Genomic DNA, 27,701 nt, shown 5'->3' with positions numbered 1-27,701 from the left:
ACTGTCTTTCATATACATCTTTATTAAGCACTAACATAAAAAAGACATTGAGTAAGGCAGTTTTTACACCAGTTTGGTAGGTTTTGTTGAGTTTTTGCACTTGGTCGGAAGACCTATCAAACATTACTGCATTAGAAATGTTTCCTACTGTCTGGATATATAGCCACAAATGAAATGATTAAAATCTAAAATAGCACAAAAATGTTATATTAAATGTAGGACTCTGGATTCATGGCCACTGATTAAAGTGGGTCAAGAGAAACATAATTTGCACATTTTTATCAAAATTCTTTTTTTTTTTTGTCTCACGTTGGACCATTTTTTGACTGATAGTGTTCCCACAGAAGCTGACACAAATCATGAAAGCAGTGATGTCACCTGTAAACACCAACTGCCGTTTCAGTTCACAAAACTCACACCCACACTTTCAGGAAAAAAAAACAATTTTGGCAACAAATGCAATCCACCTGACGAGGCGGAAAAAGCCGGCAGACACCAACTCGGTGTGCCGTCAACTGCGAACAACAAGCGTGACGGTGATTCAGAAAACATCGAGATAATTGGGGTGGGATCATGCAGATACTGGCAACGATTAGTTTCTAAGGTAAAACTGAATTTGTTCTAAGGTAAACTGACTAAGTAAACATGTCTGAGATTCCTTTGCGTCACATCTGTTGCAAAGCGACCGACCTCTGAGGGGAAAGTCAATCTAAATGCCTGACGCAGAATCTTTTAAGCCAATACGGGAAGAGGACAAGCAAAATACTAGCTGGCGATGCCCGTTTAAAAAGGGTGAGAGGTCTTTTAGGCTGCAATAGCACAGAGTGAGATAACGGCCATTAGGTGTGGATGGGAAAGGAATTAAGGAGTGGGATTATAAGAAAGCTGTTAGTGAGACATAGACTATGTTGCTCTGAGGGAAATAATCCCTAGACAGGAAGGATGGATAAATGGAGAACAGACCTCTGTTGGTAATGCCCCCCCCCCCCCCCCACTTTTTAAATCCACAAATCCAAATTTCAGGAGTCACCACTGCCAAGGTCAGATGGGATATTCTGAGATTCCCACTTTTCCCCTCAAGAATTTTCTATGCAGCTTAAAAGCAAAAAAAAAGTTCTAATTCAAAACTACGAGAATAGTAAAGACTATCGTCTGATAGGAAACTGTCCTGAGAAAAGTAGAGTGAATTAGCTAAATAAAAATGTTAGGATGTGTGCACGTGTGTAAAAGGGAAGTAGAAAAGGCTTAAAACAATGCAAATACAGCATGTTCAATTACAGTATTAGTGAAGGAGGTGCTTACACTGTTCTGCATGTTCTTTGTGTGTGTGTGTGTGTGTGTGTGTGTGGTCAGTGGGACAGAGGTGGCAGGTCGTTGGTAGTTCCTGTGCTGCACTGTGTGAACTTTGACCTGTGCTTGACTCTGTCCCATACAGATCTTCCCAGTGTGACATGGTGAGGGCTGTTCTTCTTCATGGGTTCTGCTACACCGTCTTCCTGGCAGTGAGAACTCGGACGATGCATCCCACTCCGCCTGCAGAGAGCGCCTTGAAACAGGAAGACACACGACGACTTCTTTAAAAACGTAACTTCCATCGATTCTGGGTTGATCCCAGATGGCGTCAGTGATGGCAGCCTCGGACAGTCAGTGCACTGTGTTTTGTCTAGTTTTGTCTGTTAATTCAGTCTGCCACAGTTAATTCTGTATTTGTGTTAACACAAATGGCAATAAAAACCCATTCTGATTCCGATTTAGCGTCTAGGTTGTTGATGTGTGTAAGCTTAGAGAGAGAGAGAGACACAGAGAGAGAAGGAGACAGAGACAGACAGACAGACAGAGAGAGAGAGATAGTGAGAGAGGGAGAGAGAGAGAGAGAGAGAGAGAGAGAGGTTGGGGTCATGAGAACTATGGAATAAATAAAAATATTCCTGATGTGGTTCTGGTGTGGTCCTTGTGACAACAACAGCTAGTGTCGTCCTGACGGTGGTCCTAGTGACTAGTGTGGCCCTAGTGTGGTCATGGTGCGGTCCAGGCCTGGTCCTACCGTAGATGTTGAGGGTGGTGGTGTGGTCATGGTGTGGTCGAGAGAGAAGGACAGTTCACCTTTTCATGCCACTGGAGCAGAACAGCACTGCTGTTCTCTGAGGGGTTCTCAAATCCTTTGTAGATGTACTTCATAAGCAGGTCCACGCCGTTTTTGTCCAGAGACTGGACCCCCTTCTCGATGTCACTGCTCTTAAAGGCACTGAGAACTTTCAGTACCAGGCCCTCAGCACGATCCTAGTCCATAGAACCGTCAGGTCGACCCATGGAAAAAAACAGGACCACAGACAATGTCAACGACAAACTAGCCTACATGCATGTAAATTTAAGAAGTTACGCTAACATGAATAAGTCAGAGAGGAATTTAGGTATAATATTAACATATTCAGTGTTTCCCACAGATTAGAAAGCAATGTTGGTGGGGGGGGGGGAGGGGGGTAGCAATGCTAGTGCTAAATAAAGTACCCCTAAAGTTACATAGACTTTTAGCTACGGTACTAATGTGGAAGGCTCGCTGATATCGCATAGCATCGTTGCTAACGTGTGCTGACGTTGTGACTGTGTGTGTATGTGAGAGGCGCATGAGTGACAGAGACGGAGGGAGAGCAGGGAAAGAAAATGCAGCTGAACGAATACGCTGCGTGTTTTATATAGCGTTAAAACAGCCACAAATTTGTCTGTTTGGGAAACACTGGAATTTGTTCAGCAGGCGTTGTTTCCAAAGCACAGGGGGGAACTTGAACCTGCTACCTCTTGATCTGCAGTCAAATGCCCTGCCTCTGAGCAGTACCTAGGCCTTATGCTGGGAACACACTACAAAATACTCTGGCTGATTTGGGGCCGATATCCCCCTTCCGACACTCCTAGGTAATGTCCCGATTATCTACAGATTATTTGATCAGATTTTCCCTTGGTGTGAGGTGTGTTAAGAGTGACCGAACTTGCTCGGAAACATTTGTCCAAATCCATGGTTCCCAACCCTGGTCTTCAGGGACCCCTTACCCTGAATGTTTTAATGTTTCCCTACTCAAACACACCTGATTCAAATGAATGGGTCGTTTTGAGCTAGATAACGCATCAGGTGTGTTGGAAGAGAGAAACCTCTTGCAGGCCAGAGAGGGTTGAGAACCACTGGTCTGAAGTAAGTGTTCACTTCCTATTACGCTGGTTTTGTTGACTCACCTTGACGTTCTGGTTCTTTGTGTTGATTGGTGGGTTCTTCAGCACGGCTTGCAACGCCTCCATTAGGTTCCCTGTGCACTGAGGGTCAGGACAAACTAACAGGGAATAGACCTGTGTACTTACACACCAGGAAGTCTAAATATTCTGGAAAATAGATTAAATCCCATTTCCTAGATGTGTTTGGTGGAACACATACCTCATGCAGTCTGCAATACACACTGCACTGTCAAGTCCTGACACACCAATTCTGGTAAACGAATAGTTCTTCTAAAGACTTATATGGTCTAGAACTACACTTCCTGATTTGGCAATCCCAGCTTCAGTCCGTAAACCCACAGTTTCACTCTGATAGTTGAAAGGTTGTCTGAATGGTTCCTTCTGCTAATTATATGCATGGAACAGTCTTGCTAGTTCGCTAAACGGACAAGAAATTGTACCCTGCATTTCAGTGGAGTTGCACGGGCGGTTATCTTCTGGAATGCGGTTGTCAGACAAGTCTGGACAGTGATGAGCCCAAGGTACAGAGCTTTGAAAAGTACACGAAGATAGCCTAGGGTGCGTCTGCAAACCAAATATGGCCACAATTCTGCAATACTTCTATGGTATTTTCACTTACCCTTATTAGATCTCATTTGCAAATAACTTGTCATCGGGTGCAACACTTACACTACTTCAAAATAGCACCCGGAAACATGTTCTGCGATACAATTGTTGACATATTATAGGAATTTAAGATTATTTTGCCTAAACACACAATTAGTTGCTCTCCAGCAAACTAACTTCCTAGCTATGTGCATTAGCTTCATGTTAGCCCACCACACCCCGCAAATCCAGCTGCATTCATCATTGACAGCTACAAGCTAACTAGTATATTGCAGCAGATAACAGAACATGTCGTGCAATGCTTAAATAACTATCTTGCTATTATACCGACTAAATGGATAGCTAGATGGCCCCATCATGAAAAGGATATTGTCTAATCAATGAATCAACCTCCGCCTCGTCAGGACCAAGTTGGTTTTCCCCTCCATCCTCCTCGTCGACAAATTTGTTCTCGTCGTATTCATCTACGTCTACTTTCCTGAAACGATCAGATACTGTGTTCTTCGACATTATGCTAGGTAACTTTCACCGTGTGATTTTTGTATGTAAAAGAATACGGTCAAACGAGTCCAGTTCTCTAACGAGCTGTCTTTTAGCTTCCTCTATGATCAACGAGTCAGCTCTGCAGCAAGCACTGGCTGTGAAATCGGATCGTTTCACTTCCGCAATCAGCGCCTCTGTTGGCCAGAATGGTACTGTAGTACATATACATATATAATGCCTTTATATCTATGCTGTAGTACACATATTACATTCAGCCACAAGAGGGAACCAAAACCTAAGCAGTAGAATGTTAACGTTAATAAGAATGTTAAGCAGTTTTTGAAACTTTCTGTGGACGTATTTTTAAACGAACTATATGTTATACTTATAAAATCCTATTTATTTATGTTTATTATGGAATCAGGTTTTTCTAATAGTTTTTTTCTCGCAATTACTGATCTCTGCATCTTTTAACTTGAATATTTCGTAACGATTTACTACTGTGTGTAAAACGTGTGTATTTCCGGTCAGGGTGGAATGCAAACAGATAAAAAATACATCTGCTCCGTGACGAGGCTGTGTGACTCATCCTCACTTAGCCTGCTCATGAAAGGCTTACCTGTTAGTAAATCAATAAATCACTTTTATGAGTAGAGTAGCCTATATTTAAAAATTCTTAACAAACAAATTGACACATTTTATCAAAAATAGGTAAATGAAGCACCATACAAGTTAATGTTACAATTTGAATGTTATCTAATCGTTATTTCGGTAGGTTTTAGTGGTTCGTTTGACTGAACTTCATAATGTCACTCCTAATGCTGTTTTATAGGCATTGAGACCCCACATACACTTTTCACAGCAGATATAACTTTAAACCAACTTACAAATAACTGACAGTACAGAACTTCCTCTATGTCAAAAGACTAGCCGTGGTGTGGTGCGGTGAGGTGCGGTTGAGGGCAGACACACCTATTGGAAAGGCTGTTAGCATTTCTAATGTGACACATCTAGACAATTGGCCCTTCGCAGGAAAAATAAATAAAAGCTAAACATGCTAGATTCCGTTTGGTCCCAACCTGAACCTTACTACAGTGAGACAGTATGGGCCAGGCCACGCCCCAGTCTGAGTCTGCCCCATTGCTCACCGAGTTGGAAGTAGATGTGGAATGTAGAATCTTTTGACGTGGAATAATACTGGAAAAGCTTGCTGGAGTCAGAGACAGTGAAAGTCAAACGAGTGTGTGTGTGTTGGAGGGGAGGGGGTTCCGGTTTTGTGTCCCGTCATAGGCCTGTTTTGCATACGTGTGTGTGTGTGTGTGTGTGATACAGTGACCCAGAAAAGTAATAGAGGTGGTATTTGTAAGACGGCAGCGCTTTGAATGTGTGAAGGCTTTGAGTGCCTGCCTGCCTGCCTGCCTGCCTGCCTCTGCCTGCCTGCCTGTCTCTGCCTGCCTGTCTGTCTCTGTCTGTCTGTCTGTCTGTCTGTCTGTCTGTCTGTCTGCCTGCCTGCCTGCCTGCCTGCCTGCCTGCCTGCCTGTCTCTGTCTGTCTCTGCCTGCCTGCCTGCCTGCCTGCCTGCCTGCCTGCCTGCCTGCCTGCCTGTCTGTCTGTCTGTCTGTCTGTCTGTCTGTCTCTGCCTGCCTGCCTGCCTGTCTGTCTCTGCCAGCCTGCCTGCCTGTCTTCTTTCTTTCTTTCTTGTCTGATGCAGCACCTCAAAGTGAATCCACAAAGAGGGCGTTCAGCAACAAGTTAGTGTGCCAGACAGCCCCATCAGACTTGCCGTAGAGAAAAGTATCCCAAGTACATAATTAGCCCCTCTAATAAGACTTTTGCATGATTCCTCAATTAGGGAATGTAATGATATACTGTGTGATGTGTTCTGACAAGCCTTTGGGAGCTAGGAGGCAGTATGAGCGACTACGTTTATTAACAGTTTCCGGTGTATCTGAGGCGTAAACTGAAGGTTATGGAAATATACTGTACTGTAAAGTGCATTTCATATTAGTCATAGGGCTTTAAAGGCCTAGAGAGGAAATGTATTGCATGACGTTGAGAGGGTCCTGGCAGAGAACGGTGAAGCCCTAGTACTGTACATGAGAACTCTGACTTATTCTTGCCCACAGAAATATCTTGAGGGCGGTTGGATTACTAAGAAAGTAGACAGAAAAAGTAATTTCCTTCTCTTTATTCATGAGGGGGAACTTTGCACAATGACACTATATATGATATGAATGAACAGAGTAAAACAGAAGTTTATGTACACTGCCTAAAAGTCCATTATATAGAGGTTACACAAAAAGAGACTATTAAAAAATGAAAAAACGTTACGAAAAAGACATTTCAAACCAAAACATCTTCTGTACTCATTCCCTCTATTCACAAGACCTAAGTAGTTGGTATGTTATTGTATTCATACTAAACATATAAATCAAAAAAGAGGAACAATGATGTCACGTCACATAATCCTCAATGTGAAAACAAAAACACAAACTACGAAAAAAGAATAAAAGCAAAAGCCATTGTTAATTCAGGCAGGTCCAGTAAGACCAAGAAAAAGCAGATCATTCTATTTCTATCCTCTCAACAGGAAGAACTAAATAACAAGCCTGGAGTCCCTGGCATTAGGGAACAGATTCCAACAGCAGCGTGTGGCACCTGGAGGTGAAGGTGCAACGCCTCATATTCCTGCCCTCAAACGCTGCAGGTGGAGGTGTAGTGTGTCAAACTCCACCCAGAACTGCTGAAAACCTGCTGTAGAAGGTAAGGAAACTTACTAACTTGTCTTTCTTTTTGGCATCACCCCACAGTTTCTCCACCCCTCTCACCTCACCTCAGCTGAGACACCCTATCTGGGAGTGGAGGAGGGACTGAATGGGGTCTTGGGTAACAACTCCTGAGCCTTTCTCTTGCTCTCTAAAGAGTCACAGAAGGTTCAGAAAGAAAGGAAATGAATTGCTTAAAAAGAAAAAAAAGAAAAGTTCCGTGTCTAAGGGGAAACCTGAAGCAACACACACTCCGGAATGTAAACACGCATGAATATGATCGAGGGAGAGACCCAGGCAAACGGTTTCTACAGCAACCCGAGACATGATTGTTAATTTATTTTCAGGGTTTCAGTTCTGAGATACTGCCTAGGTGAGTAAACATCATTGAGATGTTTGAGGTATTCCAAAGTGTACTTGTGGAAGGAGCATTCTCCTGTCGAAGGTTTCCAGTTTAGAGCCTATATTTAGACCAAAAACTTTAATACATAAAGCTGCATGGTCCATATACAAGAGTTGCACATAAAATAAAATAAGGAAAGTCTATTGATGACAGTACAGTATATGCTACCCAAACCTCTTATTACCCACATTACTACAAACTTCAGGATCCTTTTACACCAAGTCCACTTCGTCTTTCAGATCCAACAGGTTTCCTAAGTTTACACCTAACCTACCCGATTCACATCAGTTAAAAGAAATAGGCACGATAAACTTTTCCGAAAAGGAAATTGTCATTTTTTTTCTGTACGAAATGTAGGCCAATCTCAATAGTCCATCTGGGCCTTGGGCACTGATTGGCTGATTGGTTCAGCCAATCGGACTCTCACTTCTTGGGTCTTGGGACAGGCTCCCGCTTAAGGAACTTCTTGTTGTGGATCTCGTTGAGTGACAGAGAGACGTTGCAACGAGAGGGGTTCTCCTTCCTGTACGCGATGCTGTCCTTAATGGCGTCTTTAATGACCTGTGGACACAGGGTGGGAGGAGAGGAAGAGGTGACAAGAGAACGCACACAGGTTTGCTCCATCGACTGTTCGTTGTAATCTTGATCGAACCATTGCTGGCAGGCAGATAGCTCCCTCTGCCTCCACACAGACGTTTGATGTCGGGGTGACCCCGATTAGTTTCAGGCAATTGAACCAACTTTGATTCTGCTATGAGGTTTTACATGCGTTTAAATCTGGTTGGCTGAAAGGACATTTCCTCTTGGTGGAATGCTTTTTTACATGCATTACTTACGGTTAGCCAAGCAGATCTCCGTAAAGGCTTGCCAATGGTACTCACTGTTTCCATGTTCCACATGGCTATCCTCAGGTGTGTGTGTGTGTGTGTGTGTGTGTGTGTGTGTGTGTGTGTGTGTGTGGCGGGGGTTGGACTAAAACCGTAACATCGCATACAGAAATATTCTGGCCTCAAGTTGGGTTAACCGACCTTTCCTATTAAGAATATCAAATACAGAAAGCAATGTATCACTTTGAATAGAACAAGGAGTCCAGGCTGACCCTGGTATGCCCTCATGCATGAAAGATCAACACCACACAAACTGTTACAGTTACTCCACACCGCCCTTGACATATCTAACCATGCGGGTTCTCTGACGTTCTGCAGTTGACTACAGTGTCCTTCGTGGACTGTTCTAAATGATGGCTCCTGAAACCACTGCATAACTGACCTCAATGTTGTTGAGTGTGTTGAACTCCATGAGATCGTGGAGTTGGGTGTAGGCCTGGTTGGAGTACTGAAAGTTAAAGGTGGAGTAGGGTGTCTCTGGGTCATCGAAAATGTCAAAGTCAGCAAAGTCCTTCTCTTTATCTGTCTCTCGAGGGACTCCTGCGAAAAAAAGGACATTTGGGCACCACATGTAGATGAAACAGGAGAGTGGGGCTCACTTCTTGATTTTTTAAATATTTTCATATCTCCTCAGTTGTATAGGACAAGTAGAATATCATTTTCCGATGATTGATGAAACCGCTGCATCTGACAAACGCAGGCCTGTGTAGAAGCTCAAGGAAACGTGGAGGCTTGTGACCTGTAGGTGAACGGTTCCATCCTGAGCGTATGACACAGGGTGGTCTGCTTAGCTGCAGTCTGTGTATCTTTCTATGGCAGATACATCAACCTGTTTACACACAGAGTTCTCCCGATGCAGTGAGAGATTCCTGCTGGGAGAATCCTTTAGGGAACCGTAATTCAGCAGGCCTGGCATCTTGTAAAACACATCTCTTACAGGCATGCACAAACACACCCACAGCCACACGCATACATTTCTACGTGTTTAACCTCCTAAAGGTGTATATTCCTTGGGGTCATAGGAGTTAGGGAGTTAGGGGCCCATTTACGGTCTCTACAGTTCACCAGAAATGAACTATGAGGAAATAAACTGGAACTTTCCGAGCCGACTTCCCAGAAGAGAACCACTTGCCAGTATAATAACAAGGCTACTGATAAGACTTTTGTTCGCACAGATAATTACCAGGGGCTTTGAAAGTCCTGAAGTTGATGTTGACCAGGACAAAGTGGATGACAGTGGGGCAGTTCTTGTCCCCCTTGTTTGGCTTGAAGATGTAGCATTCTTTCAGACCTTCACGGTCAAAAACCTTGGGGTCGATCTTGGGAAACGACAGCTTGTTCATCCGAGCCCATTTCTCGGCCAGCAGAAGCTCCTAGATTGAGGACGCCGAGTTAAAAAGCACTTCAGAATAAACACATTCAATACGTTAACTTGTATTCCCCTTTTTGCTAACTCGTATCGCCTATCACACTCGCCTTACAGCATGTAGTTCATCCTTGTCTATTTTAAGAATAGAATGAATAATCTATTACTTTGATCGTGCCAGAGTTTAAGAAGGAAGTGTTACATTGCTGTGATACTGAAAGCTCCAGAGTTCTGCATTCCACATGGGACACAGCTGTTTACATCCTCATCGATTCTTTCCACGACGTCAACCAGGCATTAGACCTGGAAGTAAACCAGGAGGTAAAGAGTGACCTCTGACCTTGAAGGGTGGGCTGGAGTCGCTGGGCCGTGCGGAGAAGTCAAATGAGATGATGAGGTCCACGCCTCGCTGGGGCCGGAGGATGAGCGGGTAGGGGAGGTTGTATGTCAGCCCGCTGTCCACGATGTGGATCTTCTTGCTCTTGACGTCCAGAGGCTCGTAGATGCGGTCAAACTCATCGGGGTCTGCGAGTTGATACAACACAATATCAACGTGTTGCTCGGTTGTTTAAACTGACACAGATCTACAGCAGAATGTTGTTTTTCTAGTGTGTAATGTACTGTATATCTAGAGCAGGTTTGACCCCCCCCCCCCCCACACACACACACACACACACACACACACGTACACACACACACACCTGTGACCGCGTCCACTTCATCCTCGCAGTTTGGAGATTGGCACATATGCTCGCCGAAGGGGGAGTAGGGCATGCTGGTGTTCAGGTTGAGACCCAGCATAAAGTTGTGCACCTTGCCCGCTCGCCCCTCCCGCGTGTTGAAAAGTGTCGAGTCGCTGACCAGCGAGGTGAATGTGCGCTGGACCCAGCTGGCCTGGGCATGGCGATGGTACTCCTCTTCCGCTTCCTGGTTCTCCGAGCCAGCTGATTGGACGGGAGGCAGTAGGGGGAGGGACAGTGTCCAATCAGAAAATAATACTTGAGTTATGGGATGTTTATGCCATTCCAGACCTGTTAGTCCAGGATGTTAAATTCACCCTTGAGGAACTTTATGGCCTTTAGAGAACACCATTTGTATTTTGCTCTGAATGTCAACTATATTTAGCTTTCGCATTTCTTTTTCTCACGCATTCCCTTTGATGGGGGGGGGAATCGAACAGAATCACACCCATCATCTCAAAGCCGCATACAGACACAGAGGCACCTACAGGCCGTGTCTCGTTGTAGAAGCTAAACACAGTTCTTAAGGTAAACACCTGATGCAACACTAATTGTCAGGTGGTAAAAAGGTAAATACCACGAAAACCATGATACAGGCTATTTGGGGAATCAGTTACTCAAAGCCCTGGGCTAACCTGAATGTATAATGATCCCATGCCTTGTAGGTGAGAGATGAGTCAGTGCGGTAATTTATAATGTGTCAAAACATGACTTGACATACTGGATGCAGACTCATGCTGTTACTGTTATCTTCAGAATCCAGTTCCCTTATTTTTCCTCTGTGTCTCCTATACGAGTGTCGACAAGTTTGATGGACTTCAGCCTTGTTCTGAGCACTTCAGATTGGACGTTGATGCTATGCTAATCCCTCTGTGCTGTGCCTCTTCCGTGGTACAGTAGGATTGAGCTGTTCCTACCTTTGCAGGGTTCCTCGTCGTTGTCCATGCTGTCCTGCCCCACAATGTGTTGTGGCTTTATCTGTTCTATGAGAAAAGGACAAGGACACCTTCATTCATCACTGGAAACACCCGCTGACTGAAACCGTGACTTTTGACACATTTTAACAAGGGAAGCACATGAGCTATATCGTACAAGCTTATGATTTGTTTCAGGATTCCGTTTGGATTTTGAATTGAAAGCCCAGAAACTGAGAAACGTATCAAAACTCAGCAAAAAATGTAAACTACGTCCACAGTAGGTACATGTTTCTTATGACGTCTGTGAGATCTATTATCTTTGTTATTTAAGACTTTTGACTCATCTGTGATTACAATGGCCTTCAAAACAAATCACCAGGCAATAATGTCTTTGAATGGGCATAAGTCGATGGATCTATCAACACGCATGATGTGCACCGTGTCGTGCAAGGGCGTTTATTAAAAGGTCCAATGTGGAAAAAAAACAATCCATTAGACAAACATCTTAGATGCTCAGCTTAGGGCGAACGGCCAGGGCCGTATATCTCTCTTTTCATCTTGCAAATCACACCCCAGAAAGATAAAGGTCAAATGGCTATTTTGGGAAACACTCAAAAGTAGTGAGTAATTATCTGCAACTACTGTCACTGTGTGTGTGTCAACATCGATCAACTGTCAGACAAAGGAACAGGCGTAATATGATACAATGAGAGGTGAGCTATTGCAATGAGAGGTGAAGTTGGCAGGTTTCAAATAGACACAAATGATTGGAATGAGGGCTGGACCAACCACAATTACTTTAGCTGTCAATCACTCAAGACTTTAGTTTTCAAGCAGCTGAACAGGACACGCCACAGTATCCCGTAAATTTACATTGTCATTTAGCAGACGCTCTTATCCAGAGCAACTTACAATAACTACAGGGACATTCCCCTGAGGCAAGTAGAGTGAAGTGCCTTGAATTCCCCTGAGGCAAGTAGGGTCCCGTCCTTTGCGCAGCCGGGAATCGAACCGGCAACCTTCTGATTACTAGCCCGATTCCCTAACCGCTCAGCCACCTGACTCCTCCTAAATGGACAGGGTCTGGGTTGCTAAGAACCGCAGGATCCTCAAAGTGGGTTTTGTCCTAGGTTCAGTGCTAAATGTGAACGGTTGGAGGGTTAGGGTTAGAGAGTGATTTTACCGAGCTCTTCTTCCATGGTGGTCCCGCCAGTCGTGTCCTTGACCCCCAAGATTCTGTTGAAGAGGATGGAGAAAGCACTGCCCCACACACCTAACAGAGGAAAAAACAGTTAAACATGAGAAGTTTTGTTTTAATCCCTGTGTATTTACATTTAGTCATTTAGCAGACGCTCTTATCCAGAGCGACTTACAGTAAGTACGGGGACATTCCCCCCCGAGGCAAGTAGGGTGAAGTGCCTTGCCCAAGGACACAACGTCATTTGGTGTGGCCAGGAACAGAACTAGCGACCTTCAGATTACCAGCCCGATTCTCTCACCGTTCAGCCACCGACTTCCTACATTATTACAGTATTGGCCCTGGGGCTAGAGTTTGTGAGTCAAAGTTTGGATAGTCATTACCTAGGTGGAGGGGATGACATCCCTGACTCACAGAATGCCTGTGCTGTTCGGCACGTCAACATTCTCTCTGGCAGTTTCGTTCCGCCTACAGTGACCATATTTGTTTTGGACGGAAGTATAAATAAAAGTAGGATAACCACTATCCTCTAAGGTCCAGTAGGGTTTATACAAAAGGCCTCTGTTTTGTATACAACACTAACAATGTGAGTAACGTAAGGTTTACTGAAGGTTTTTCTACTCTATCCTCTATCCTGTTCTTTACTTCATCTACACATGGTACACAGGTTTATTATCAGTACCCTCTCTCTCTCTCTCTCTCTCTCTCTCTCTCTCGAGTCAGATCCGAACTTTCTCCTAAAACATCGATCTGTGGAGCCTCACCCATGAGAAAGTGCAACGGGTTCTCGTTATACTTCTTCACAGCGGTTCCCATGAAGAACTTGCTTCCGAAGAGGTCGGGGGTCATGAAGGTGCCGTACTTGGCCATGCCAATCTCATACGGGCTGAACTCGACCCAGTCTGTGGAGAGAGAGACGGCGTCCATCCATCAGTCAAACGGACCAGGACACAGTGCGCACACACGCCATCGCTCGTTTTCCTCCAGCTTAGATCTTTTGTTTTCTTTTTACGCGGGGGAGGAAAAGGCGCATTGTGAAATAAGATGAGGGGAATGACATGCCAGCTAACGTAAGCCTACATCTACAGTCAACACCTGGTACACTTGTTTGTTGTGGAAACTGCAGGGTGATGGCACCGGTGTAAAGCAGTGACGTTGGTCATTTGTCAAGTTGATTAACAGTGAACGCATTGAAGCCAAATCCATTTACTGTCCTACAGGAGTTATTTACACACGTGTAAACATTGCCCGCATTTTGATACTTCCTCAAAACGTACAATGTCTTCCTCTTACTTGGTACTGGATTGTAATAAATACGTTTACAGCAGTTGCAGAGGTGGATCTAATGTTTTTATTTTATTCTGAAAGGTAGGGTATTTCCCCTTTTAACTTGGCATAAAGAAGGGAAAGCCATTAACAATGCGCTGGAAAAGCAAATATGTATTTGCATAAACTGCAGGAAGTAAATGTGGAATTGGACCTGAGACCTGCGCTTGTACGACAGTGTGTCATTACATTTTCTAAGAAAAATCTTCATGACACCGTCTTGTTTGTCGTGCAGCATTTACCCTGTGACGCCCTCCCACCTTTTCATGGCTGATGTTTGGCTGTTCAGCACGCTGACTAAAACCATGTCTTATTTGTGGTCTAACAGTCTAAATCTGTCCTCCTATTGGGTGGGTGATTTTCCTCTTGCTCATTGACACCTCCCTGGTTCCCATGCCCTTTGTGACGGCAGTAATGTGGTCCACTATTAGTAACTACTCAACATTTTGAACACGTCGCACACATATACAATTGACACTTCCTTCAAAGCAGACATTGACAGATCTAAGCGAGGTCTTCTCGACTCTACTAGGAAACGAACGTCGCTCGTGTGAGGGGGTGATATCAGCTGATCTCATCTGTGGTTACTGATTATCTTTCAGTACTATGCAAAACCTTTCATTGAAAGGCGCACGCACACACACACACACACGCGCGCACACACACACGCGCATGAACAATTCACGCGCTCTGAGAAGACGGCTAACCTGCGAACATGAGCTCAGAAACGTCGGGTTTGACGTGCAGACAGGTGAAGAGAGGGAAGGGGCACTGTGCCTCGTCCACCTTCTCCTGCATCTCACTCAGCTTGGTGTGCATCCTCTGGGAACACAGAAACACACACAGACACACACAGAAACATACATAGACACACACACAGACACGCACAAAACACACACGGGAACACAGAAACACACACGGGAACACACACAGAAACACACACACGTACACCATCAGTTTCACAGCTCTTTTTGAACAAGAAGAGATTGAGCATGCGAAGACGATAAGCCGGAAGATAAGATGGAGGAAGTCATGGAAAACAAATATAAATCTGTCAATGTTTGTAGAGATGCAAAGCAGCCGTGAGATTGGACAAACGAAGAGACCGGAAAAGCAGAACAGAGAAACAAGACTAAACGAGAAACAAGCAGCGCTCTCCAACCACATTCCTGAAGAGCCACCTTCCTCCAGGTTTTGTGGTCCAGCCTGAATCTATCACCCTCGGTCATGGAGATGTCCCTTATTGATAAGACAAGGCGGGCGGTGGGAACAGGAGGGTGGCTCTCCAGGAGCAGAACAGGGGATCGCTGACACCCGAGTCCCTCAGATCTCCTCACCCCGGGGATGAGCGTGTCGCCGATGAGCATCCCGAAGATGTCGGTGAAGGTGACTGGTTGTCCTGCGGCCTTCTTGGTCCACAGAGCCTGGATGTAGGTGGTGATGTGCTGGGGCATCAGCAGACGCAGCGGGTTGCTGCTCACGCGCTTCATCAGTTCCTGGTTGATCTCCTTCGGGCCTTTGGCGGGGAAGTCTGGGTGGGAGTAGAGAGTGGACATGTACCTGCGGGTGGGAGGGGAGGGGAACACGACCATCTGTCAGAACACAGGGCCTGTGGTGATGTTGATCTTGGCTCGAGGATGGGGAGAGAGAGAGATGGGGGGGGCGGGGGGGGGGGGGGGGGGGGGTTAAACGGGTAAAGTTCAACTGACCAGGTGGATCCTGAGAGACCTGCCACGTATGTAGCACAGTCCAGAACCCCCGACTCATACAAGGCCTTCATCACCCCCGAGAAGCCCACCATGGCTCTGAAACCACCCCCAGAGCCCACGATGGCAATAACTGGAACCTGCTCCACGACACACAAAACAGTAGTGATGTCACAGGATGACATCGAATGGTTAGTCATACCAGGGGAGTGTGAAGATGCTATCAGTGAATCAGTACCCCCCCCCCAAGTCTTGTTCCGTCATTTTGGTTTTCAGAGCAGGTTTCCTGTTTTACTACTCTAGTGCAAACACACAAAGCGACAACTGCGTTGTGTTTCACTGCTGTCAAACCAAGCAGCCTAGACAATATTCAGTCATATCTGTTGGTACAGCTCAATGTTATGGAGCGATGAAGTGACGGTGCTTTGGGGGCCGGGGGGGCGGGGGGGGGGGGGGGGATCTCCACTGTTTACATTCAATGCAGGGACATTTCCAGGCCTTGGCGGGTGACAGACAGGAGTGGGCCGGCCCAGACCCCAGGGTGTGCAGACAGAGGTCAGACACGTCAGGCTGTCAGAGGAATGCTAAACTAGCCTTCTAGCAAGTCTGCATTCTCTCTCTGCCTCTCTCTCTCTGTCTCTCTCTGTCTCTCTCTCTCTCTCTCTCTCTCTCTCTCTCCTTCTATGTTGTATGCTTCCGCCATTCCCCTTCTTCCCCTCCCCCATTTACGGTATCTTCTCTTTATCTCTGTTTTAATATCCTCTTCCTCTTTTACTCTTTCTCTCTCTCAGTCTATCTGTCAGAGTGCTGTCGTATTTATTGTATTATCTTCATCTTCGTGGTAACAACCACAAATGTTGGTAAACTCGCTCTTTTAAATGTTATCTTGTATATTTCAAAACTGCTCTGCTAGCAGAAGCAATGCATTGCATAACACGTGACTTGCATGCATGCAGTGGGTTTTAGCAGTAGGCCTCAGTGGAAGCCTGGGTCCACAGTGTGGCTGTCTTCCCCACCTCCTGAGGGGAGCTGGGAAGGAAGCGGGGCTTCTCCATGCTCAGCAGCTTCTTGATCCCCAGCATGGCCCTCTCTCTCCGGGTCTGCCTGTACAGCTTCTCCTTGTCGCACAGGGCCAGGCTAAACCGCAGGTCCAGGTTGGTGCTGAGGATAGGACCAGGAACACACATCATAACAATTGTAATGCAATATTAAGCAACAAGCAGAGCATTGCTCCTGACCAGGCTCCTGTATGGTCATTGACATAGTCACTGATCTGCAATTTTGCACTATTGTACTGTACTCCACTTAGGTTAGTATAGGTTATAGGGTTGAAATAGGTTTTATGTGCATTAAGGGTTAAGTAAGGATTAAGTATAGTGTATCATTTATTGCTATCTGTATATTTAGGAAGTTTCACTTATTTAAGCTCAGCATAGATGTAAATTATATTCTGTGTACTTATATGGTATGTTATGCCAGGTGCTTGCGTTGTATTGTCTTAAGAATTTCAGTGCCCAGTCTGACCTTGTGTTGTTCTGTGTACCTGACAAATAAAAGAGTTGAACTTGAATTGCAGGGGCATTGTAAATCTGTGATATCTTTAACACATGTAAAGCTGTCCTGGAACTGGTGAACCTGTGTTAAAACAACCCTGTACTGTGCGCTTGGCGCATTGTGAATGAGCCACGTTGACTGGTGCTGGGGTCAGCTCTCTAGGTCAACTCCTATGCTTTTGAAGAGCATGCCCATACTGTCACCTTTCGCTTGTGCACTAGCCCATAGGATAAAGTCACATCGGGATGAGCCAAAGAGATTCGCCACAGAGCCATAGAAACATTACAAAACTAGTTTTATGATCAGGCAGCCAAGCAGGCTGAAATATAAGAATACGTACCAAACCTCCAGGGACATCTCCAGGTATACTTTGGTTGCCTGTCATAATAACAGAGCTGGTTATTGTTCAGTACAGTAGATCATGATAAGTCTGTCAACACTGGGATACCGCAATCACGGGGTGGGGGTGGAGGGGGGGACATTAAAGGGAGGGATGGGGGGAGGAGGAAAGAGAGAATGGGAAAAGGAAGGAGAGGGTTGGGTGAAGGGGTGGTAAAGCGGGAGGGGCAGGAAAGAGAGAAGGGTACATGCTGTACGATAAAGAGAAGAATGACAGAGAGGGAAGAGGGGACGAGAGGTTTTTGAGATAATAGACAGAAGCAACACTACCACATCAACCTCAGTCGTTAGAGAGAGAGTCAGTTATTAAAGAGGCCAAATCAGTCAACAAGCGACGAGAGGTTAAGAGGTTCGTCTGTCATGTAGGTTGTTCCAGCACCGTGTTCCTGGAACACAGGCGACTTACTTTTCCAATGAGTACAGGCACGGTCTCGGTCTGCCCCACGGTGAGCTTGGAGATTTCAAACGACGCCGTCCCAAGGGTTTCGTCCATCACGTAGTTTGCGTCCATTAGTGTTATCTAGATAGGCGGAGCACCAAAGGGGAAAAAGGAATAACATCCGTTAAACTTGAATAAAGCACGAGCCAACTGATGAACTGACACAGGGTGTTTGGCCACCCCTGATTTAAGAGCCGGTTCTACAGCCCACCTCCAGGGTGTTCTCCTGGTTGGGGTCCAGGATGAAGTGGAACGTCTCGTTCCATTTCGGGTGGATGTCGTTGTCGATGTGGCGGGTCTTCTTCCTGCTCTCCGGGGTTGTGGGGATGAATAGCTCCACGTAGGGGTCAGGCGTGTCCACTGCACACAAACACGCCATGGTCATGCACAGCAGAGGCGTTGTAAACGATCAAGGAATTCAGGCACAGGATAAATGCATGGTACTCGTCACTGAAAAACCGACCTGGCAATTTTTAAACGTTCAAATACTGATTTTGTACTGCTTTACTAACATCAGGTGCGTTTGACTAGGCATTGTGTCTGTTTGGGAGTTTTGCAGCACTTTGAAACCCTCATTTCAAACCAAATGGTTCCATTTGAATCCGAATAATTTGTATTTAGCCAGATGGGTCAATTGAGAAACCCATTGTCATTCACACTGACGACCTGAACCTTCTCTAGACCCATGTCAGGGGTCGTCTCCATGGTGAAGTGGGAGGAGCAGAAGGACAGGTGTGTTAGACAGACTCACGCAGGTCACCAAGCGCTCCCTTGGTGACGTTTTCTGCTCGCACCACGGTCACTTTCAACTTGTGTGAAAACTGCTGTTCTACCTGGAAGACCATACAAACACCTCATGAGAAGACCCACTTCAACCCAAGTAACATCACCCTGATGTGTGGAGGACATTTCCCCTTAAAGACATGGTGCTTTCCACCTGCTTTCCTGTGTCTACATATTATGAAAATGTGTGGTTTTAAAGTGCCATGAAAACGTGTTGCTAATAAGGGAGACTAAACAATAAGACTGTTTGTGACAATCCTCAAGATTAATTTTATTTCTATGGTGTCCTTATGGACCTGTCAGTTTTTTTTCCATAGATTCCAAATACGTTTTTACAACATGCAACAAGGATCGAGTAGGCAAAACAATATCTCGTCTGTGTAACGATACCACTGTACTGCAACTGAAAGTGTTACTCACGATGATGTATTGATACGGATCTATGGCAGACATGGTTGTCGTGAAAGAGGATGTGTCCTTCCTGCTTCTGTCTGGACGCCAGCTGTGAACTTGGACTCAGGATGAAGTGTGAGTTACACACGGAAGCATCTAGAGACTGGGGATGCACACAACAGCGTAACTTCAGAGGTGGAGAGTCCAGTAAGACAGGTTATTCTGATAAAAACATGACAAGACTTCTACCACAGAAGTGCTAAGGTATAAGGCACAAACGATTTCAACACACCTGTTGATTATGATTGCAACTGTACATGAACTGGTCAAAAGTGCTGGGCTATTAATAGATGTGGCAGCGCAGAGGGGAAGTGTGCTCAACTACATGATAGATATTGCCCTGTTGGTGTAAATTTGCATTTGTTTTTGTGTGTGTGTGGGGGGGGGGGGGGTGAGAGAGAGAGGGTGGGTGTGCGATTGTGTGCGCGTTTCTATGTTAATGCGTGTGCGTGTGTGTGTGTGTATTCCTGTAAATAGCAAAGCAAGGTCAGTGAGGCTTTTCTCGGTTGGTTAACAAAGCGTAACATTTCTGCGAGGAGTTCAAGCACGTATCGTGTGTCCGCTGTGCTGGTCACGTAGTTTGCATAGATGGTCCAAGTTCTGAATGTGCTCAACGAGCGCACATCACTTCTGTCCCAAAATACCACGTAGGCCTACTAAGAAGATGTCACATCTAGTCTCACTTGTCCCACACAGTCATCAACACACTCAAACTTCTCAACGTTTTTATGGTATTGTTGTTTTAATCTACTTATTATTGTATTGTTTATGAACACACAGACTTTCCGAAACCAGGGTTTCTTCAATGAAATGTACAACCCAAAGTATCATATATCACCATAATCCCAGTTCGTTGCGCGCCAGTGTGACACTTGCAAAATGATTACGGATTAAACCACGAACAAAAGTATAATGACATATTTGCTGGAATGCAGGTACCAAACGCACCCTAAATGCTCCCAAATAAGTGAATGTGGGCAAATATGTTAAGAGTTCCATTTCTGATCTGTACCAAAATGGCTCCAAGCGATGGCAACAAATGGATCAACGTTATAGTTGGATAGTTTGTTTAAATTACAATTCCATCTGCCACCATAGATAATATGTTGTATTATTCAGAAACCGATATAAGAATGTGGCCGACGTGCCAATACATTAAACCCAGTCTTTGCATCCGCTCTTACGTAAAAACGTTTGAAAGCCTGTCTTGGTGCCAACAGCGAGCAAATGCGCACCGTCAAAATATCAATTTAGAAACAAAAACGCCATTAACGCCATAGGTGTAATCGTCAAACATGTGCTATTTTGTACCTTATTTTCTACGTACCTTGAGATGAGAACTTTACTGTAATCATTAATCCTGGACAATAAGACATGCTTTGCAGTCCACTGTGCACGGGAAAGAGATGGAGGAGGCGCTACGAAAGTTTCTGGAAAGGCGTTCACACGTCGGCCGTCACTCAATTCTCAACTTCAAGAATATAGGAAGTATCTTTGTCAAATCGAAGTTTCAAGAGAAAGTTATCATGGGGATATCTGACCATTGAACAGTGACTGGTCATTTCTCTAATAAGATTTATTGTAAACAAAACAAAACAAAAAACATAGACAAAAAGAATGAGAGTTTCAGGGTGAACCTGCCACGGCTTTAACTCTGGAGAGAAGAGCGTACGCTGAGGTGCGGAACAATTTCCAAGTGTGACCCTTCTTCCGCATAGTCTTGTCCATTCTGTGGGAAACGTATGGCTTTAGAGCGTGAGTTAACCACACGAGGGCGCGCAAAGACAAGTTGGCTGTACACAAAATATGCGAAGGGGGATCATCTGATTTATGAATATAACGAAACAACCTACACTGCACACTGAGTTTTTTTTGCGAGATTCCATTACGCACCTCTTCATCACAGTTCTCTCAAAAGTATGCCATTAAACCTCAATATAGTTTACAAATAACATAATTTATAGGATTCTAAAGATTATGGCATTTAGGCAGGTACCATATATTTTATAGTATGACATTTAAACAACTCAAATGTCAGTCTCGTATCACTACAATTAATGTAGGTAGAGTTGTTAATTCCAAGCCTACAGATAATCGACATGTTAATTCCACTGAATCACAGACGTTTTCAACACTAGTTGTTCATAATCAAGTGTCTGAGATTAATGACTAAAGTTATTTGGTATGGCGATGACCAATGCTTGCCACTGGTCAATTCTTTGGCGAGCTATTTCATTCAATAGACTTGAGTTCGGGTTTTGAACTACCACGCGGCAAAGGAGGTTGGAGTAGCTGCTACGTCATTCTTGCAGTATAAAGGAATGAGCTCGAGCCTCGTTGTTCCATTCACAATCTCAGAAACGGACTCCTCTGGAGTGAATTGAAAACAGAAGCGCGGTATCAGAAGAGGCATGGGAATGAACAGAAGCATAGCTGCGGTTTTACTTTTGGCTCTGGGCTTACTTGTCTGTGAGGGGGGTAAGTACCTGAGAATACGTTTCTTACAGTACAAAATGTAACAGTGGGAAAATATTCTCAATATAGCATTCTACAATATTTATAATTTTCTTTAACGTAGGCATGTATCATCAATTATTAAAGATAGTTTTGGTTAGTCTTTTCATATAACAATCTATTGTTTTTATTAGGACAAATGATTACTATACATGTATGTTGATTTATAAATTGACTAAACTGACGATTCATTTACAGGTAATCCTTGCTGCTCACAACCATGCCAGAACCGCGGTGTGTGCACAGCTATGGAAGCCGACTACGAGTGCGACTGTACGCGCACAGGATATTACGGCCAGAACTGCACCACACGTAAGTAAACGTCTTAAAAAGACAAAAGCAAAGTAACGAATTGGAGCAATTTGTTATGTATAAATAAAACATCTAATAATTAACGTTGTTTGACCTTGACATTCTCATTTGACAGCTGAATTCTTCACGTGGATAAAAATCTCACTGAAGCCGACCCCCAACACGGTCCATTACCTTCTCACCCATTTCAAAGGACTCTGGAACATTATCAACAACATTTCTTTCCTCAGAGACGCTATCATGAAATATGTTCTGACATGTAAGTCTAACTTTACCGTTGTCACAGCTGCTCTTTATAGTCTTAGACCTTCAAAGACTTCAAGTCTCAAATTATGCCCTTTAATTAAACGTACTAAATCATGGAAATAGACAGTGCCTATGTTGTAATGATATAAAAAATGACATTCGTTGATCCTCTCCACAGCTCGATCTCATCTAATCGACAGCCCTCCCACCTACAATGCAGACTATCACTACAAAAGCTGGGAAGCTTACTCCAATCTCTCCTACTATACCCGCACCTTGCCGCCAGTCCCCAAAGATTGTCCCACCCCAATGGGGGTAGTAGGTACGTTCCCTCTCCTTTTCTCGAAAACCTGTTCTCACAGATTCTTTAACGCTGAGCAAGAAAAGCTTGTTCCTGGAACATAGACCGCACATGACAGATAGGTTCCTGTCAATCAGCCAGACTCATTGTGAGGGGATATCACATCGCAACCTCTTCAGCTATCTTTGTTGCGTTGTTAAGTACGGGAAATTGTTGCACTGCAAGCCTAAGAGGGGAAGACGCACAATGTTTGTTGATCACAAAGAGAATAATTAAACGTTCATGTGAATGTAAACCCGCCGCCCAAACCGAGAGTTCCTTTCAGACGATAGCTGAAACGCGTATCTAAAAAGCAACACAAAATGTACAATTTGAAAGTCCTATCCAGAGTCCCATCTTGATACATTTACATTTATTCATTTAGCAGACGCTTTTATCCAAAGCGACTTCCAAGAGAGAGCTTTACAAAGTGCATAGGTCACTGATAATAACAACAAGATAGCCTAAAGCATTGCGGGTAGCCAAAAACAAGAAGTACACATTGTGAACAACCCAAAATAAGTGCTAAAGGGAAGAAACCATAAGATCCTATCAGCTGAAACGTCACTGCTTTGTTAACCAACCGCGCTCTGTGTTGCAGGGAAGAAGGAGTTACCGGACGCTACCCTGCTGGCTGAGAAGCTTCTCCAGAGGAGAACCTTCATCCCCGACCCCCAGGGATCCAGCCTGATGTTTGCCTTCTTTGCCCAGCACTTCACCCATCAGTTCTTCAAGTCAGACATGAAGAAGGGGCCTGCCTTCACCAAAGCCCAGGGTCACGGGGTGAGCTTGGGTTCGAACAGCACAACACCGCGGGAATCCGTCACAGGAAGACTCATAACGCACGTTTTGTTTTTTTTAAGAACGTGAATTCATATTTAATTTTTTGACTGCTTTTCAGGTGGATCTTTCTCATATCTACGGGGACACCTTGGAGAGGCAGCACAAACTCAGACTCATGAAGGACGGCAAGATGAGATATCAGGTATGGAACACATCTGCTCTACACTGCAGGCACACCTGAACACCCCCTTGATCGCCATGCCTCCCAGCTGATGGACAATCACCTCATCTTCTCCGAGCTGACGGGATCATCTTTTGCTCTCCTTTGACAGGTAGTGGACGGAGAGGTGTACCCCCCCCTGGTGAGCGAGGTCGGCGTGGAGATGCACTACCCCCCTCACATCGCCCAATCGGATCGCTTCGCCGTGGGACACGAGGCGTTCGGACTGGTCCCGGGATTGATGATGTATGCCACGATCTGGCTGCGTGAACACAATCGTGTGTGTGATGTCATGAAGGAGATCCATCCTGACTGGGATGATGATAGGCTGTTCCAGACCGCTCGCCTTATTCTGATTGGTGGGTTGCTTAATTGATTGATAAAAAAAATATAAAAAAAACAATATAGGAAGTGAACTGTTTTTTTAACTGATTGAAATTGGGTTATTGTCTAGATTTATTGTTTTACTCTATGTCAAAGTCAGGCTGACAAGTAAACACGTTTATTATCATGAGCTGAAATAGACCCCTGCACTATAAAAAAGCCTTGAACTGGAATTTACTTCCCCAGGGTTTTAAACACAACTCTTCCTGCTCTGATATTTGTCTTGTGACCACACTTAAACATTAACTTAACAGATAAGATCATTTATGACCTTCTATAATTTCAGAAAGGGGAAAGTCGTTCTGCTGACATAGAATTGTTGGATTTGATCCCAGTTTCACTTTGCCAAGCTCAAATACATGTAGGATGAGCTGAATAAAAACTGTAACGTTACCCTGATCCTTTACCATAGGTGAGACCATCAAGATCGTAATCGAGGACTACGTCCAGCACTTGAGCGGTTACAACTTCAAGCTCAAGTTCGACCCAGAGCTTCTCTTTAAGCAGCAGTTCCAGTACCAGAACCGCATTTCCTCCGAGTTCAACACCTTGTATCACTGGCACCCTCTGATGCCTGACAGCTTTCTCATCGAGGACCAGGAGTATAACTACAAGCAGTTCGTCTTCAACACGTCAGTGGTGACGGAGCACGGCATCAATCACCTAGTGGATTCCTTCACCAAGCAGGTGTCTGGACGGGTAAGCCTCACCTCCTTCAGAGCCACCGCAGTCACACAAGCAGTTGCTACACGAGTATCGTTATAGTGATGTAGTGACTGTTATTATTTATGTATTTTCAAATATATATTTTGGGCCTTTTGTATGGCTTTCTTAGACAGTTAGGTAAGAGAGACAGGAGGAGTATGGGAGAGAAGGCAGGGAAGCTGGTAACATGCAGAGGACCCGAGCCGGAATCAAACCCGGTTCCCTGCATGGCCCCGATTTTATATAGTGACGATTATAGTGAAGGAGTCCTTAGTCTGTCTGTTTCTTTCACCGTGATCTTTGTCTTGTGTGTTCACTCTGGAGGGCCGAGTGCTGTTCTTTTGGACTGACCAGTCGTGACCTCTGACCTCTGTTCTATTCACCAGGTCGCCGGAGGCCGGAACGTTCCAGGAGCCGTCATGTATGTGGCCATCAAGTCCATCGAGAACAGCAGGAAGATGCGTTACCAGTCCCTCAACGCCTACAGGAAGCGATTCTCCATGAAACCCTACAGCTCCTTTGAAGACATAACAGGTGAGACAAAGACACGAATGGGAGTCATGCCATTAGGAACATCCGATTCCTAAGAGTTTTATCGGTCTTGGAAAAAAGGAAACTGAAGAGGACAGATGCACTCTGAAGCACCAGATAGTGTAAGCAGTTTGTAGAGGCAGAGATCTGGATGTAAACACTCAGTGAGACCTCCAGGAGTTCAGCTGCTCTGCACTGCCTCAACGACAGCAATGTGAATTTGTGAAGATGAGGATTCCCCTATGATGATAGCGTGTGGCATCTTTGAACGTGTATTCATGGCCCAATTGTCACAACGATAACATTTACAGATAACAACGTATGTTTATATGTATGTCAGGCAACAGAGAAGAAATGGATAAGTCAGAGCTAGTGACTGTACTAACCCATCCATCTGTTTGTGTGTGTGCATCAGGAGAGAAGGAGATGGCTGCACTGCTGGAGGAAATGTATGGACATGTGGATGCTGTGGAGCTCTACCCAGGCCTGCTGGTGGAGAAGCCCAGAGACAACGCCATCTTTGGGGAGACGATGGTTGAGATGGGAGCCCCCTATTCCCTGAAAGGTCTGATGGGAAACCCCATCTGCTCTCCGGAGTACTGGAAGCCCAGCACCTTTGGTGGCAGCGTGGGCTATGATATCGTTAACACGGCCTCCCTGCAGAGGCTAGTATGCAACAACGTCAAGGGCCCGTGTCCCGTGGCGTCCTTCCAAGTGCCTGATGTAAAAGAAACAGGGTCCTTCACCATCAACTCAAGCACAGCACAGGCAGGTGGGAGGGAAGTCAATCCAACTGTCATTCTGAAAGAAAGGTCAACTGAGCTATAACACTTAGATTTGAGATTTGTTGTTAAAATGATTTATTTATATATATATATATATTTATTGTATTTATACAATTCTGGATTTGTTGCAATATTTTTTTATACATATATTTTGTACAGATTTAGTAAATTTAGATAGATTCTTGTCTTTGTTGTATTTATAAGTGTTTATTTATTGTATTTTTGAACTATTATGACCTCTGAACTGCACTGTTATTAATATTTGTTTTGTTTTTTAATTTATTTGTAAAATGTTTCCATCAGAAAAATCTCTAACATGAATACTTGAATTATCCAACAATTTATAGTTTACAATCTAACTGTTACATTCCACCTGCCATTGTAAAGCTAATAACGTAGTTTGATGAGAAACTGAAAACAAAGCTGAAATTGATTCTGTACTGATTTACAAAATGTTATTTTTGCACAGCAATGTCTCCATAAGTGTCTTAAAGTGTTTCATCCGCTGTTGACTTTCAGATGTGATAAATAAAACAGTTGGTTATTTACATTGTGAATATGTTGTCCTTTAAGAATGTGGCACTCACACACACACTTACACACACACATACACACAAAATGACACAAAATCTTGTTGCCATCTCAGTGAAGTTGGAGCAGTTTATTGTTGTTTTGGAAAAGTATCAGAAAGGGAATTGATGGTAGTGACTGACTTGCCTTGGCATATTAATTGAATCACTTGCTGCCCTCTGTCTCCAATTTCAAAAGACAAATAAAAAACCATTTCTTATCAACCTATACCTAATATAAAAAATCCTTTTTTCATGGACTACTGGGATGTATGTGTATGATTGAATGTATGTCATGTTATGTATGTACTTGTGCGCCTTTTGCGTGCATCTACTTGTCTTCATCTGTGGTATTGTGTATCCTATAGTCTGTACCACTACCCTTTCATGAATCATTAGCCCCCACCTATAAGCTTTCCTAGCTTCTTTGGGGGACCCATTCACCTCTACCCAATTGGTCTTGTACCTCAACTGTATTATTGCAATATTTGAAGTGGTATTGTGAATAAATAAATAAAATTAAAAATAAATAACTAAATTGTGCACATAACTATTTACCAAGAGGGCAACTTCTGAAACATGATATTTGCATTTGCATTTGCATTTAGTCATTTAGCAGACGCTCTTATACAGAGCGACTTACAGTAAGTACAGGGACATTGCCCCCGAGGTAAGTGTGGTGAAGTGCCTTGCCCAAGGACACAACGTCATTTGGCACGGCCGGGAATCAATCTGGCAACCTTCAGATTACTAGCCCGATTCCCTCACCGTTCAGCCACCTGACTCCACATTTGGATGTTCCAGTTATAAACCAAACTAAAGAAAGATAGGCGACTACTTTCTAAATTACTTCCTTGATAAAAGTCCACTTGTCAATTTTATGGGGGACATATTAATGTTTTATGTGAAACGTGAGAAATTATCTGTCTGTATCCAAAACAGAAATTATGATTGTGGTGATTTTTCTTTAAAACCCTCATCCAAACATGGTGGGCTAAATATTTATATAAATATATAAATATTCTTATCACTTCTATCCAGAAAAACGGTTTGACTGACATACCAG

At 44.3% G+C, this 27,701-nt stretch overlaps 3 protein-coding genes across 4 annotated transcripts; 1 reads left to right on the top strand and 2 right to left on the bottom strand.

The window, feature by feature from the left end:
• Nucleotides 1-2: 2 nt before the first annotated feature.
• Nucleotides 3-4,619, bottom strand: arpc5b (actin related protein 2/3 complex, subunit 5B). Its single transcript, XM_084692408.1, has 4 exons — nucleotides 4,199-4,619; nucleotides 3,226-3,298; nucleotides 2,104-2,280; nucleotides 3-1,546 (listed from the first exon to the last, which is right to left on the bottom strand). Exons 1-4 carry the CDS (start codon nucleotides 4,336-4,338, stop codon nucleotides 1,484-1,486), a joined length of 453 nt encoding a protein of 150 aa, XP_084548534.1. The 5' UTR covers nucleotides 4,339-4,619; the 3' UTR covers nucleotides 3-1,483.
• A 1,864-nt stretch (nucleotides 4,620-6,483) lies between these two features.
• On the bottom strand, nucleotides 6,484-20,966 carry pla2g4ab (phospholipase A2, group IVAb (cytosolic, calcium-dependent)). Of its 2 annotated transcripts, XM_084692958.1 has the most exons (18): nucleotides 20,574-20,966; nucleotides 19,214-19,349; nucleotides 18,762-18,843; nucleotides 18,222-18,370; nucleotides 17,978-18,091; nucleotides 17,513-17,550; nucleotides 16,635-16,779; nucleotides 15,622-15,758; nucleotides 15,250-15,472; nucleotides 14,620-14,734; nucleotides 13,351-13,488; nucleotides 12,572-12,661; nucleotides 11,389-11,454; nucleotides 10,433-10,675; nucleotides 10,072-10,256; nucleotides 9,549-9,738; nucleotides 8,748-8,905; nucleotides 6,484-8,039 (listed from the first exon to the last, which is right to left on the bottom strand). In XM_084692958.1, exons 2-18 carry the CDS (start codon nucleotides 19,244-19,246, stop codon nucleotides 7,902-7,904), a joined length of 2,244 nt encoding a protein of 747 aa, XP_084549084.1. In that variant the 5' UTR covers nucleotides 19,247-19,349; nucleotides 20,574-20,966; the 3' UTR covers nucleotides 6,484-7,901. The 2 variants fall into 2 exon arrangements, with proteins under 2 accessions (XP_084549084.1, XP_084549085.1); XM_084692959.1 differs by lacking the exons at nucleotides 18,762-18,843; nucleotides 20,574-20,966 and having other exon boundaries at nucleotides 19,214-19,343.
• Nucleotides 20,967-21,601: 635 nt separating this feature from the next.
• ptgs2b (prostaglandin-endoperoxide synthase 2b) lies at nucleotides 21,602-26,623 on the top strand. The gene is made up of 10 exons (XM_084692643.1): nucleotides 21,602-21,724; nucleotides 21,959-22,072; nucleotides 22,188-22,331; nucleotides 22,497-22,640; nucleotides 23,260-23,441; nucleotides 23,560-23,643; nucleotides 23,774-24,020; nucleotides 24,458-24,744; nucleotides 25,137-25,284; nucleotides 25,697-26,623. Exons 1-10 carry the CDS (start codon nucleotides 21,658-21,660, stop codon nucleotides 26,107-26,109), a joined length of 1,830 nt encoding a protein of 609 aa, XP_084548769.1. The 5' UTR covers nucleotides 21,602-21,657; the 3' UTR covers nucleotides 26,110-26,623.
• The last annotated feature ends 1,078 nt before the right edge of the window (nucleotides 26,624-27,701 follow it).

This window comes from Hypomesus nipponensis, chromosome 26 (assembly GCF_054491055.1).
Source record: "Hypomesus nipponensis isolate SF chromosome 26, ASM5449105v1, whole genome shotgun sequence".
Lineage (NCBI taxonomy): Eukaryota > Metazoa > Chordata > Actinopteri > Osmeriformes > Osmeridae > Hypomesus > Hypomesus nipponensis.
Note: the sequence above shows the minus strand (reverse complement) of the source record. Positions and strands in the feature narration are given on the sequence as shown.

What these genes read in the sequence shown, in the direction of transcription:
- arpc5b (XM_084692408.1), bottom strand. Translation starts at nt 4,338, where the DNA reads ATGTCGAAGAACACAGTATCTGATCGTTTCAGGAAAGTAGACGTAGAT. An exon ending in GTTGATTCATTGATTAGACA is followed by an intron (nt 3,299 to 4,198) that starts ATATCCTTTTCA and finishes CCCTCAGTGCAC; the next exon opens with AGGGAACCTAATGGAGGCGT. An exon ending in TGCTCCAGTGGCATGAAAAG is followed by an intron (nt 1,547 to 2,103) that starts GTGAACTGTCCT and finishes TCCTGTTTCAAG; the next exon opens with GCGCTCTCTGCAGGCGGAGT.
- pla2g4ab (XM_084692958.1), bottom strand. Translation starts at nt 19,246, where the DNA reads ATGTCTGCCATAGATCCGTATCAATACATCATC. An exon ending in ATCCGTATCAATACATCATC is followed by an intron (nt 18,844 to 19,213) that starts GTGAGTAACACT and finishes ATGGTCTTCCAG; the next exon opens with GTAGAACAGCAGTTTTCACA. An exon ending in GCGACACGCTCATCCCCGGG is followed by an intron (nt 14,735 to 15,249) that starts GTGAGGAGATCT and finishes CTGTGTTCCCAG; the next exon opens with AGGATGCACACCAAGCTGAG.
- ptgs2b (XM_084692643.1), top strand. Translation starts at nt 21,658, where the DNA reads ATGGGAATGAACAGAAGCATAGCTGCGGTTTTACTTTTGGCTCTGGGC. An exon ending in CTTACTTGTCTGTGAGGGGG is followed by an intron (nt 21,725 to 21,958) that starts GTAAGTACCTGA and finishes ATTCATTTACAG; the next exon opens with GTAATCCTTGCTGCTCACAA. An exon ending in CGCTCGCCTTATTCTGATTG is followed by an intron (nt 24,021 to 24,457) that starts GTGGGTTGCTTA and finishes CCTTTACCATAG; the next exon opens with GTGAGACCATCAAGATCGTA.